Raw genomic sequence first — 14,166 nt, 5'->3', positions numbered from 1 at the left:
GCACTCCATTACTCAGTGCTCTGAAGATGTAAAAATAATCTGTACAAATAGCACAGTATTTGCAAATAAGAAAGCTTTAGTCTTTCCATTGGTTTGAAAGCGTGGGTGACATTAGTTTTGGCTTTCAAAACCAAAAAAGCAAAGACTGCTGTTAAAATAAAACAATACCTGAGAGAGAGCACACCCCAGAGGTATTTCCTGGCTGTTGTCTTGAAGGGATCTTGGCACAGATTAATACCATCCTGTTCCCATCAGGTGTGTCCCTTATAGAGAGAACAAACAGGCTTTAACTATAAAACTCCTATGAACAGCATTTTTTTATTAAGTTATTCAAGATAAAAGCCTGGATAGTTTCTCAGATTGGCATCTCTCAGACAAATTGGTTGCATTGTGAGCAGTGGAACACCCAGGAGTATCACTGCAGCAGGGCTCACAGAACTAGCACACCACCAAGCAAGAGCACATGGGACAGAAATGGGTCAATCCCTACCTTTCTTCCAGTTCCACAAATGCATCCCTGAGACGTTAGTTCACACCTGTCCATGGCATGGGATCACCACTCCCCCAGACAGCCAGAAATCTTGAGGGGGTACCAGCTTGTCTTCAATAGTCTACAGGTGCAGAATTCTGCATGGCTGTTGGTTCTGGCAGTGCCCCCAGAGGCTTTACTCCCTCAGACACACACCCAGCTGCTCTGAAGTCCGAGGTGGCAGCTCCCCTGTGCAGGACTTGTGCCATCTGGGTGAGCAGCAACACGGCCCCAGCCCCTTGGCCCTTGCCTGGTGGGTCCAGTGGCGCCGATGTTGGGCCAGGGCAGAGGCTCCTCCTGCACAATCCACCCTCACACACAGGACACAGAGCAGGTTCAAAGTGTATGCAACATTTTATTGAAAAAATACGAATGTTCTGTACATAAAGTACAACTTAATGGGCTTGATAAAATCTCCAGAGACTTATTGGTTAATATAGGTCTTCTTGTCTTCTTTTCCCTCTAAGGGCATAAAGCATACAATGAAGCAGCAGGTCCCCTGTACTTGGGCAAGTGCAATCCCATCGCTGTGCGTGCAGCATAGCACCTGGCTCTACACGGGACTCCAACATGCTCAATGTACTTTTGATGGATGGTCTGCAAGAAATTTAAAGCATGGAAGAACTGCACAGGACTGGTCCTTCAATCCACTGGTGATTCAGAATTTATTGTGAGATCTCTGTTCTCCTAAAGTCTGCATCTGCATTTCCAATACTTCTGACAAATAAATACAAAAATAAATAGGGATCTGGCCTCACAGAACCTGAAGTCTCAGAAGCAACAAAACTTATAGCAAGCTACATACATAATTTCAACTATATCAACATAATTTATTTAAATCTCTATCAATAAATGTATTAAAAGTATAAATTCTTACCCAATACTGAGAGTTTAGTTCTGGAAATAAACCCAGAAAAGGAAAGCTTTTTCAGTCCTCTCACAATTTAGTGTGCTCTTAGAAAATGCTTTATAGCTGAACAGCAGAACCTAGCTGCTATATAATGCACTTCTATCCCCCCAAACCTAATATAAAAAGCTTTTTAAATCTTTTTACAGTAACTGGCTTTCATGTCCTAACTTTACATACAGTTACTAAAAATACTGCACGTAGCAGTGCTGACTAAAGATAGGTTTAGTGTTAAAACTACATGCACAAATGCTGGGGTACCAAAGCAGAAACTGAATAATGTGGCAGCTTCACAATTAATTTACTTTGCTAATTGGATGGCGTAACAAATACTGCAATCCCAAAAGATATGTATGTTGCAAATGGAAAAACAATGAACAGGACTGGATGAGGAGAAAGTTAGGCAAAAAACCTTTTTTTCTTCTCCGTTTAAAACTGGAATGTCCGTTATGGCCAAGAAGGTAAATGTAGAGCAGGGTTAGGAGCTTCTAAATCAGGAGTAAATGGTGATGACTTCTCGGCCGCCGCCTCTAACAAGTAATACCCTCTCCAGACCCTCCGTCAAGACTTCGAGAAACTCCATGTCTGTTTCAGTAAAGTCAAGGACAAAAAGCATCAAAACCAAAATACAAAGGGATTAGAGCAGGGCCAGCTCACAGCCCTCAGCTGTGGTCTCGCTTAGGGGCATAGTGCAAGTATCCCTCTAAGTATCAAAATACTGTGAGTTTGTGGCACTTTTTCCTTGAAGCAATTGCTGCCTTACAGCCACAAGCCAATACCCTCTACTCAGGGGACGCTTTGTCACATGTTACAGCTCAACAACACTGGTGGCAAAATGAATTTAAGAGAACAGATTAAAGGAAAACCTTCTGTGTGGCCCGGGCCTTGCCTGAAAGGATACAGTTTTCATCTCCATCAGTATTCTTTGGAGGACCAGGCATGTTGAGGAGCACAAGTCTGGCATCATGGGATCTATTTACAATGACTTCATTTAGCTTCACTGCTGTGTGCATCCTTCGGACATTAGACTGGTTCCTGTAGAAGAAGCACATTCACACCTACTGTTAGAAACATGCCTCTGAACACTGAATTATTAAAAAGGTCCTTTAAAGCATACTCAAATCTCCTAAATACCCTGTTAAATGTCAACACAGTAATTTTTTTCAAACTTTGTGATGAAGATACAAAAGAGATTTCCCAGACTTATTCAGGTACAGCTAGTCCATTGGTTTTAAGATCTCTGGAGTCTTCAGTTTAGAAAGTTACACTGCTCTTCAAAAAGCATATTTGATAAAGATGATTTAGTGTTGCATAAGAAAACATAGAGGGGATGTGCTCTTTGACTGGGCACACTCGTGACTGCAGGGACTTCCCTCAGGGCATCCCTGCCCAGACCCCTCATGCCCATGGCAGCACAGGCCATGCAACTCTCCCAACTCAGAACCACAAAACTCCCTCTCCAAGACATGGGAACCAAGCAGGAGACTGGCACCATCGTGCTCAGCCCACACTTCCCAGGAGTGCAGTTCCCCCTTGGTGTGGAACAGCAGTTGGCATCTCCAGAGAAAGCCTGGTTTGCTACAGATTGCAATCACATGATTCCTAGAAGTTCAGGAAGGCAGCCTAACAGGCTGAATGGATGGGGCTTTTCTGGAGTGTAATAAGGATGTTAACCTCTCCTTCAGGACACTAATCAACCTCTCTGCCTGGCTATTTACAAGAAACACTTTTACCCAGGTGTCTTTAAAATCTCAATCACACTTCCAAACTTGAGTAGCCACTTAGTTCAAAAGGTAGGGGAGAAAAGGGAATAGGTGCAGCATAATCTCGTAAGCCTCCACTCCACATAAGAATCCAGGCTAAGAGAGGTAAAAGCATTAATTATTTGGAATATATTAACAAAAAATAACATCAATTCATGCAGGAAGAAAACTCAAAAGTAACCTTTAGGGATTTCAAGCCAGGGAATGTTTCCTTCTTACAGGAAATCCACCACTATTTTGGTAACAGAAAAGGAAATACAATACAGAAATAAACTTATCAAAAGGAGAAGATATTTACGCTTTTGAGGCCTTTCCACTTGGGTTTTTGTCTTCATTTTAATATATTAATATAAGTGTTGGTAGAAACAAATGAAATATGAATCTGTGGTTTCATCAATTCAGCTTTGCATGAATATGAGTAAAACTCTTCAGTAACCTTGCTGCTCTTCTGAATATTCAGATTTGCAAAGAAATAATTTATATACACAGAAAAAAGAAGATGCAGTGGGAAAAATAATGTTTATTATGCTAACAGAATAATTTACCCACTGTGAACTACCTCTCTGTTACTTCATATTCTTACATAATTTGGAGCAAGGACACCCTCTGTCTTCACCATATGAGCTTCAGAAAGCCAGGGACAACACTGAGGCCAGATTATGTTTACAGGAAGTGAGGAAAAAAACAGCAGCAGGAACATAACATTTGTTAGCTATGTATAGTTTTGGAAAGGGTATTAAAAACTCAAGGTTTGGTTTTCTCTAAAGTGATATTTAAAATTGGCATCTCCCCAGTGATTTGAAGGTGTAGGCTACAAGAAAGGGCTTGTTTAGTGCCCAGAACCTGCCAGAAATAACATCCAGCAGTGTTGTGAAATGAGAGCTTCTTTAAATGAGTAATGTTTCCCCCTGCTTGTGTCATACTCTGCTTAAGAAAATAGGTTCAGACTGGAATTGTTTTCTATCCTTAGTTCTCGTCAGGACAACTCTTGTAGTTTGTTACATCCTATTTATAATGATACTTAGCTTAAGTAGCTAATCCTGCTCCCTTTAAAACATTGCTAAGAGTGCTCAACTCTAGTGCCTTTCCTTCTATCAGTACACATAGTTTTCCTGCTTTTAGTTGAGAAAATTAAGTCTTTCCTCTCAACCATCTTAATGTACTTCTAATTTAAATAACAAACTTACAAGTTTTCCCACCCTCTGAAAGCATGGAAGAGGAAAAAGTACAGGTAGTTAACACCAAATTCAACAGAATTTCTACAGTATGATTCAGCCTAGAACAGATTTGAATTCGATTTATCAGGAAGAAAAATATGGAACTTGGCCAAGTATGCAAAACTGACTGACTGAGCTCTTCATGTGAGATGGAGGACATCAAAGAAGTCACAGGAGATTCACACAGTTTTACACAAAGCCAAAATAGACCTTTACTTCTCACTCTTCAGGGGGCACACACGTGGTAGTACTACAGCTGTTGTTACGTCAGAGCTCCTGCAGCAGCAAGTCTGTCTCAGAGAGTTTATCACACACAGATGCTATTCCAAGTCCTTCATCACCATCTCCATAGCTTCTTCCTTTATGTGTTAAACATCCACACTACACACTAGATAGGGAAATGATCATATTTTTTAAGAAGTTCTGATTAGATCAGTGAAATTATCAGTGTGTTCTATTGAGGCGTTTGGGAGACAGGACAGAATTTGTTACAGGATTTTAACAGCTCCAATTTAGAATTTGACTATACCAAGTGAAATACTGAGGGATGTGTACACATTTGATTGGTTAGAGATTTCTGGGAAGGCTAACTGCTGTCTTTTCATAGCCAGGTCTCAGTGTTTATAGCACCAGTCCAAACCAAGGATTAGGAAACAGAAGATAATAAAAGCACAGCACATGTGGACTTTCAGGAGATGCAAAGTGTAGACTTAGACAAGACTCACGGCTTAATGCTGATGAGATCTCTAAAGCTTCCCACAGCACTGCCTCGGTTCCGCTTCTCAGCTTCACACTTCTCTTTTGTCCAGGTCATCTGGATATTCTCAGGAACAGGGTCTCCCTCATCTTCTTCATCTGAGTAGAGGCTCTCCAGACGTGCTATTGAATGTCTGTCCTTTACAAGCTGAGCCTGGAGGGGACAGGAGTGACAAGGTGAATTCAGAGACTCTTTTATGCTCTCTGGTTCTCTTTAAGCAATTATAGACTTTTTGTTCCATTGTATCTTTTATTTTGCTCAGTCAATTAAGCCTTCAGGAGAGCTCTGATACCAGGCATTTGCTCTAGCTGAAAGTCTTACATACCAAACTGACTTTCAACAGTTTTGATGAGTGTAAGCCAAGCAGAATTTGGACTGACAGAGGCCTGTATCTATACAAGAAAAAAAAGTCAGTCTCATTCACATCATGACATGGTCAGAAACAACAGACAAGACCGACCCAAAATTGACGACAACAAAAAAAAAAAAGCTTGACAAACACATGCAGAAAAGATGGATCATCTTCCATAGCTACGTGTCATAGACATTTTTCATAGCCATGTGTCCTATAAGTCCAAACTGGAATGACATCTTCAGTAGGAGAACAGGATATGCTATAAATTGAGACAAATACCGGATATCCCAGATAAAGAAAAAATAAGAACTACATGTAATTTTGGGAAACAAAAAAAGCTACACTACAAGTATTTCCTTACATCTTTAGAACACAGGAGTTAAATTTAAGCAGCAGCTACATAACACACTGCTAGGAAGGCACTTGTGTCATTCCCCTCAGCAGCCCATAGAGAACAACCAAAATTACGTACCTCCCTTTCCCTCTCAGTTTTTGTCAGTCTCATTTGCCTCAGCATCTGAGATCTCTGCTCCATCATAAGAGTTCTCTCATAAGTATATGCTGAGATATCACTATTGTGCTGCAGAAATAAGGACAAATATTGTGCTTGTAATCAAGTCATAACCAAACATCACCACGTGCATAATAAAGTGAAATACGGGCTCAATTCCCTTACCATTTCTACAACTTCTACCTCTGCCTCTATTCGGAGTTGATAGAGGAAAGTAGCCAAATCCTTCTTCATCTGGATGCTGTTATCATCCATCTGAGCTACAGTAAAAATTCTCATTTTGCATTTTCTCCAAACCTGGTGAGGGAACACAAACTCTCAGCTATTTGAACCAATAATACTTTGCTCTACAAAACAGAAACCTAGCAACATATCCACTCTCACTTATTAATACAGGCTCTACAACTGGACCTTATTTCTTTAAACTAAAGCATGCAGAAGTAGGTGGGGGACATTTTCTGTGAAGCTGCTTACTTTGTGCTGTTTGAGAAGAAAAGGAAGCAACATCAACATGCCTCCATCATGCACAATCCACCACACATCAATGTTGCCTTCGTTGTAACGCTCATGGTTGCTGGGGTAGAAAGACACATTTTTGGGAACTAGCAGAGCCAGATGAGCTGCTGTTGTGCAGCGAACAGTACCTGCCCAGGAGGGGAAGAACACAGTTAGTTCCAATCCTGCAAGAGTCATCTATGGTTAGAAAAATGCTGCTCACTGAGCAAATGTCAGCAAACCATAAAAGTCATCACTTAAATAAAGAAAAGTATGTACAGCAAGGCTTGCACAGACAGATCAGTCCAAATGACAAAGCCATGATAAAGCAGACTTGCAGGAACACAAGCCCTATTTCACATTCAAAAGAAAAGCAGCAACCTTCAAAGTTAAGTATGAGGAGACAGCATCTGCTCTGTTCTAATTTGATTAAACAACTGGACCAAAGTAGAAGAAGAGAGATAGAGGCAAGGAGGGTGTTATCCACTAGTGAAGGATAGGTTAGAGCCAGTGACAAAACAGAGATTATCTAGGAAACAAATTATAGTTTGCCATAAAACCAGCATTTTTTAACCATTTGTAGTTAGACATATGAGTTTTAGCTGCTAGATTAATCTTTGAAGATCTTTCTTAGGTCTTTTACCTACAGGAAGTGGTATTTCAAACAGAGCAGTTTTGTGGGAAAATACCTACTTCTCCATGAATACTAGAAAAAAAAAGACAAACTCAAAACCAATCTTACAAGGATTCTGTTAAAATCCCCTGTGTGTACCATGTGTGTAATAAACATCTCTGTTCACAATGTCTGATCACAAAGAATCATTAAAGCTCACCTATAAAAGTCTTCCAAGACCTCGGATCTTCACTCTGTCTCCACCCATAGGGCCACCCCAAAACCACAGTGTTGTGCTTCATGCCACCAAGTCCACAGGACTGGATCAAGTGAGCAATTCCTTCTCGAACTTTATTGGCTACAACTACTTGACAAAATCCTTTAACCTTCTCAATTTCCATCATATTCTTAATAGTCTGCAAGACAGACAAGGAAAAAAAAATCTCAGTTTTCCTTTCCAAAAGGAACTCCTAGTATTTCTCTGTCATGAGATTACAATGTAAATTCCTGGTTCACATGTCCATAGGTAAAGCACATTACAATGCAAAGTTCTGCTCATCAGATTTCCTTAATAAAACAAAACAGAAAACACCCACTTGTTTAAAACACAATTGCCTTCCAAACACAATCATTTCTAACAGATTAAAGTAAGGGTTTTTTTTCATTTGTGCTATCATCTCTTATTCATAGTAGTATATAGTGATATCTGGATTACTATTTCACTTTTCATTTTCTAATCCTATAACACTCACCTTTTTAAACCCAAGGCCAATTGACTTCATTTGGATTTCCAGTTTTAGATTTCCATGTTACATGCTGTGTCATATTAAATTTACAAATATAAGCACCAAATCCCACATACCTATCAAGTATGCTTCTTATTTGTTTAAAAACTAAATAAACTTGATCAACACATAGCCCATGAATTAGTTTTCCTTTTGTAACAACTTTTCTACAGAAAAAGCCTCTGTGGAAGAAAACAAATATGCTGATGCTATACAGATGTAAACACAGCTATGATGTCATGTTTACACAATGAGGCAGATTAAGTAATTTATTGAAAAATTTTCAGGACCATCCTTCAATGCTTTTTGTAATAAATTTATCAACACACTGAAAAAAACCCACATTTGCTAAGTTTGACAGTTACTGAAATGCTACTTGGAATGTTCAGAAAACTAAATAGCCCTCTTCCCTCCAATAAGCAGCATAGAGAAACTTCCATAGTAATTATTTCCCATAAATAAAGACAGTTTTCTGCAGTAAGGCTGTTTACAAACATTGTGAGCATTGATCTTGCATTCCCAAAGGCATAACTGGCAGCTGAAACATGTATTCAAGTCCTTTACTGAACAGCTGTAGCACTGCTCAACTTGTCCTGTGTTTCACACAAGACTTAATAAGATGCTTTTTTCCATGTATGATTAGGAAACAAAATTTCACATTACCTGCCCACCCACCCCTTTCTACTTCAGGACTTAGGACACTGACCTGCTCAGCAGCCTGGGCTTCTCCATAAGTTTCCAAGAAATTCCCTTGGATGACTGATCCTATGATAGTCAAACCTTTACCAGCTTTCAGCTGGGATGCAAATGTTAACAGTCTAGGGTATTTTACATGCAAATCTTCATCAAGTTTCAGAAGCACCAGCAACTGAGGCCTGGAGAAAATAAAAAAGACAATGTATTTTTTAACTAAGGCTTTAACAATAACACATGTAAAAAACTGCCTCTCATCACTTATATTGTGCTTGAATATTAACTTGGAAACATTCTTTTTGTATCTGACACATTTGAGAGGTGTTACTTAATGTTTTGTTTCTCTTGGTTAAACACAGATATGAAACTGTGGGAACTCTGCTGCTGCATTGTGCTGACAGTAGTAAAACCTGCTGATATACTCAGTTTAAGAGGCTTGCATTAGTGTTTTATTTACAGGCGTGTTTTTCAAGGCTCTTTTAAGTACTTTTGGAGCATACATAGTGTTCATACTGTAAGACTGTTCTCCCAGATCTGTCTGGATACCTGTGCCAAGAAAATATCTGTATTCTGTATCCAGAACCCCAGCACATGGAAAACATGAAAGTATTTTCATCTAAACACAGATCCCACCTGCCTTCTGTTCCTTAAGGTATTGCTACACAATCAATTGAATCCTCTTCTGTCTGGCTGAGCAAGTATAAAAAGATCTATAAAACTCTGTCTTTGGTAGATTCCAAGTCCTCTTGTTCAGAGCCCAAGGGCTGTGCCATGCCCAACCCACTTAATCTGTTCTCAACACCAAGAAGGGATGACATCAGAAGGAACAATGCTGGCCACTGTTCGTTTCCTGGCCTCTACTCCTCTGTACTCACAGACTTCCAGTTTCCCCAGGTACCAATTCTGAATTCACCAATTTGGAGTCCAGTTAAAGATCCAAGGGGCACTAAAGGTCTTTCCAGATAGGGTCCATACAGCAGGGCTTGGTAGTGACAGGACAGCATACAGCAAACTCAACACTTCTTTTTTAAGTATTCTGGGCATATAAATTCATTCACACAGACCAAAAGCATCTTGTTTGGAGTCCAGTTAAATTCCTTTAGTGTAAGCAGATAACTATGAAAGTAATTTCATTAGTCCAAGATGAGTACCTCCAGTTCTTTGTGTGTGGAGGGCCCTCCTCCAGTCTGAGTAAGGCGTATCTCGCTGCGCTGAGTGACAGGCCCCGGATGCCATCACCCCACTCCTTCTCTGCACTGTGAAGAACAAACAGTTCAGCCAACACAGGGCTCCATGAGCACTTAATTTTACACTTACAGTCAGGCTGTAGAGATTTGAGCACCTTGCAATGAGTTTAATAATGTGACACATAGCATGTATTGCATCTACATTTATAACTTGTACATGAATGTCTGTGTCACAGATCACATGAGAAAAATGCAAACGTTCCAGTAAAACATATGTGATGACATCACCATTCCAGGCTTAATTTGTAATCAACACTACAGAGAAGGCTTCCCAAGCATATATAAACATCTGGCATTTCAACACCCAATTTAGTTATTAGGCCAAATTAAGTTACAAAGCTACACTACAGCCTGACTCCCATCCAATGTTAATCTTCAGCAACCCAATCAGCAGATTCAACTTTTCAAGGACTGTTCTAGACAGACCTTTGCACCAGATAAATTGGAATATAATGGTTGGCATCAGCTGTTCTGAAGTAATCATGTGCAGTATACAGCAGATAGATCCCAACCAATTTTTTACCTCCTGTGATTCGTTTCACCTAACAGCTTTAGAAGCTTAACAAGAAAGTACTTTGGGGCTTTTGTTTAGCAATGACACAGTAAAATAATGAGAACAAAAATGAACTAATAAGGAAAGCCCTTCAAGTCATCTCTGGACAGTTTCTTCTGCAAATGTGAACACTCGATATATTTCATTAAAAACAGATCCAGCCTCCTTCTTACCCTTTCTTATCCAGTTAATACTTACCCTTGGTATTCGATGTACTTGTAAATCATGCCAGCAATAAGCATAGCTACCAAAGCATAATACCAAGATGAAATGAACATCAGTGCCAGGCAAATACTCATGCCTAAAAACGAAAGGGCCCTAAAACAAAAAGCAAAGGTATTACTAAGTAGTGGGGCAGAAAAGCTTAAAAATAAGCCAGTTACACTCTTGCTCTTTTTTTTTAAGCTGTCTATTCTGAACTGGCAGTGAAAGCAAAGCCTCCAATGGATATCCCCAGTTCCATCAGTTTTAGTATCCTGTTGTTAAAATGAAACTCTCGTGCCATGACATATCTGAGTCTGGCTCTTGTGTACAACTGATATCCAGAGAAATAAAAGATGCCTCCTGCCCTCAAGGAGAAGGTTCTCAAGTGCAGATCACAGGCTCAGTGAGGTGCCAGCCTTTCACTCACCAGTGGTAGTATTTAAAGCGAGGCCGCCAGTTCGGAGTTCGCAGAAGTGTCTGGACTGCACATGCAAGGTTAACAAAGAGGTAACACATCAAGAAAAACCTGCAAAACAAAAGTGCAAAACCTTTTAGCATGCACATTTAAAGATCCTGGCATATATTATTATTACATGATTGATTTCAAGTCAAAATCCCACTGCCCTGTCACATGTGCCTATCCCTCTGATTTTTATTAGCCTGAACTATCAGCATCAAGTAGCTAGAACAATTTTTTAATTGGAGCAAGTCAGATCTGTTCACAACATAATGCTTTGTTCTGTGATTAAAATGTTTTTCCAAACAAAATACAAAGATAATAAAAACGTGCCAATTCGCAGAATACTCCAGAGCAGAAACAAACAGATTTCTATGTAGAGCCTGAAGTCAGAGGATTCATAGAAATTACAGAAGCGGAACTCAGGCTCCAGGAATTTGCCTTAAGATATGGTTTAAGATATGGTTTTAAGATTTGGTTTAAGATATGGTTCTGAAAGACAATCAAACTAGCAAAACTCAAGAGTATTTCTATTCCACCCCCCAAGATAGCAACCAGCCTGTTTCTTACATTGAGAGAATTGGAGCCACCATGTCAAGTGAAGCAATAAGGATTCCCAGCTCAGCAATTAATGCTGTTAACAGAAGAGCCCACGTCGGTTCACCATTCGCTTTTCCATGACCAAAGATCTGAAGAAACAGAGACATTAAGCATATCTTTCAGGTATTTAATAAGGTTGAAATGGGAAAAATGCAAATTACATTTTTTAAAGTCAATAGTAATTCTCCTACGTACTTCTCCTTCTCTAGAGGAAGGAGTCAAATTATTCTAATGGCTTTCTGTGCTTCACAGAATTAGATGTTCAACTTCTTGATAAAATTACCATGTAAGTCTAGTTAAAAATCCTTAAAAGTATCCCTTGTTTTCAACAAAAGAAAAAAAAAATCAAAGTAAAAAATATTGCCCTTCACTTCAGTGCTGGGCAAACTGAGGAGAATAAATCTGATTCCGAGAGCATGAAGTCAGACAGCTGGCTAGGCAGTATGAGCAGAAAGCCTTTTCAAGGCGTACGAACCCAGAGGAAAGGGATGATGTTGTCCTTGGCTATGGCCTGCAGCAGCCGGGGGGCCCCGGTGAGGCTCTGCAACCCCGCCCCACAGGTGGAGAAGAAGGACCCTATGACGATGACCCACGGCGAGGGCCACGACAGGGTGCCCACCACCAAGTTCTTGTTCACCGCGTCGCCGTACCTGCAGGCAGGAGCACACCCAGGCATTCATATTCTAAGGACTATTTTGAGACTCATGTTTGGGGTTTTTGGGTGAGTTTCAACATGTCATTTATACACTGTTACTAGTAATACCATATTTTTCATCTACTACACTATATTATTAATAATACTGTATTATGTTCTTAACTAGGAGACACAGGAAGTAGCAAACAATCTGAGTTACTTCTGATATACAGATAGGAAGTGTCTGTAGCTTGATTTCAACAATTCAGAAACTTTCTTTCATTATATATATTTTTAAATTTCTGTATTACTATCACAGCATTATTTCTCACTATCAGCAAAAAAACGCAAGAATTAAGACACGGGATGGAAAATCTGAAAGTGCCATGCCAGAAAATATCAGATTGAATACAAGAAGTTTCCAAAAACAGTGTTTACAATTTACATAGAAATATGGTTTAAAAGGCACCCAGAGGTAAAAATTATAAACCAACCAAATAAAAAACCCCCACAAAAAACAAACCAAAACAACAACAAAAAAAACCCAAAACAAAACAAAAAGCCAACAAGGGGAGGAGTGGGGCATGCAGACAAGATGGGCAAGAACACAACTACACTACAAAAAAAAAAAAAAAAAAAAAAAAAAAAGCAAAACAAAGGAGAGCATTAAAGCAGTAAAACTTACTTATCTCTCAGGACAACACCTTCTATGCAGGCTCCAAATAATAACACACAACTGAAGTCTGGAGGACAGAGCGTGCTAAGGAAGCAGAATTTCTTTAGGCAGATGAAAGTATTGTGTAAAGGACAGTACGTGCCTCCATCCCGTGGCATTTGCACTCCAGCATCTCCACAAGCATGTGGTAAAGCTGGCAAGTAGATTAATGTCTCATGCTCACATATACCTTCTAATGTTACAGAGAAAAAGTTCTTCTAAGTTTCAGTTTTTAGAAAAGACAGGTTTAAATGTTATGATAAATAAAAATCAAATGAAGCATTATTACACTAAAATGTCAATTTAATCTGCTAGTACAGAAGCTGATATTGAAATCTTTCTTTTCTCTCTCCTTCTCCTGTGTCTGAAGATATTTTGAACATATGGCAAACCACTACTTTGCGCATTCCTTTTTTGTAGTCTCAGCTGGCATTTACATCACCAACAAGTCTTTGACTATCAGGTTTGTTATGAAAATGTACTGCTTCTGCATTGGGGAGTACAAAATACCTCAGGCTTTTTGGATCTGGCATTCCAGTAATGTTTTTGATTTTGTAAATTAAGTTCATACAAATGGTTAAATCTTGAATTCTACCCCTGAAATGCAACTGTAAGTTACAAACTGTAATAAAAGGAGAACCATTGCTCCTAGAAGTGACAGTGTCAGCCTCCCCCAGGGGGGCGTATGAACATGGACACATCCAGTTACCCACTGAGTGAGGCCTGAGCTGCCAGTGGAGCTGGGGGTTATTGGCTGTGACCTGTTTTAATATTTATTATGTCCACAGGAAATGCTGACTTCTTGGTACAGGGTCAGTTCCCAAAGTGACAGCTGGGAAAGGCTGTGCTCCTAAAGAACTGAGACAAGCGAGCTGGGATCCTGATTTACAGATTGGCAAGTTTTGGCAAAAAACCAGGAATGAAACAGCAGAATTTGCAGGAGTCACCATCTTGGCCAGCTGCCCTTGGGGTGAGTCTGATTCAGAAAGCTCTTCTGACTTTTTTTTAATCTTCTATGTTGATAAATTGTCCTTTAGGACACCAAGAGCTAGATAAAGCTGAAAGATCTTGGCTCATCTCTTCTTTAGCAGGAGAGCAGAGATGAAGACAGTCTCTCCTAAGCAAAGCTCC

The 14,166-nt window shown here is 39.7% G+C and overlaps 1 protein-coding gene across 2 annotated transcripts in view; it reads right to left on the bottom strand.

The window, feature by feature from the left end:
* Positions 1–864: 864 nt before the first annotated feature.
* The window catches only part of SLC12A4 (solute carrier family 12 member 4), a 46,606-nt gene continuing 33,304 nt past the window's right edge, over positions 865–14,166 (bottom strand). For both annotated transcript variants that reach the window (XM_069027305.1, XM_069027306.1), the window contains 14 exons: positions 13,006–13,063; positions 12,162–12,336; positions 11,657–11,775; positions 11,057–11,155; positions 10,624–10,743; positions 9,777–9,881; positions 8,639–8,807; positions 7,368–7,563; positions 6,514–6,683; positions 6,205–6,336; positions 6,001–6,108; positions 5,142–5,326; positions 2,338–2,471; positions 865–2,021 (listed from right to left, as the gene is read on the bottom strand). In XM_069027305.1, the coding sequence (XP_068883406.1) occupies positions 1,930–2,021; positions 2,338–2,471; positions 5,142–5,326; positions 6,001–6,108; positions 6,205–6,336; positions 6,514–6,683; positions 7,368–7,563; positions 8,639–8,807; positions 9,777–9,881; positions 10,624–10,743; positions 11,057–11,155; positions 11,657–11,775; positions 12,162–12,336; positions 13,006–13,063 (1,862 nt within the window). In that variant the 3' untranslated portion in view covers positions 865–1,929. The remainder of the gene's footprint in view (positions 2,022–2,337; positions 2,472–5,141; positions 5,327–6,000; positions 6,109–6,204; positions 6,337–6,513; positions 6,684–7,367; positions 7,564–8,638; positions 8,808–9,776; positions 9,882–10,623; positions 10,744–11,056; positions 11,156–11,656; positions 11,776–12,161; positions 12,337–13,005; positions 13,064–14,166) is intronic.

This window comes from Aphelocoma coerulescens, chromosome 11 (genome assembly GCF_041296385.1).
Source record: "Aphelocoma coerulescens isolate FSJ_1873_10779 chromosome 11, UR_Acoe_1.0, whole genome shotgun sequence".
In the NCBI taxonomy this organism is placed as follows: Eukaryota; Metazoa; Chordata; class Aves; order Passeriformes; family Corvidae; genus Aphelocoma; species Aphelocoma coerulescens.
This window is presented reverse-complemented; position numbering and strand designations above follow the sequence as displayed.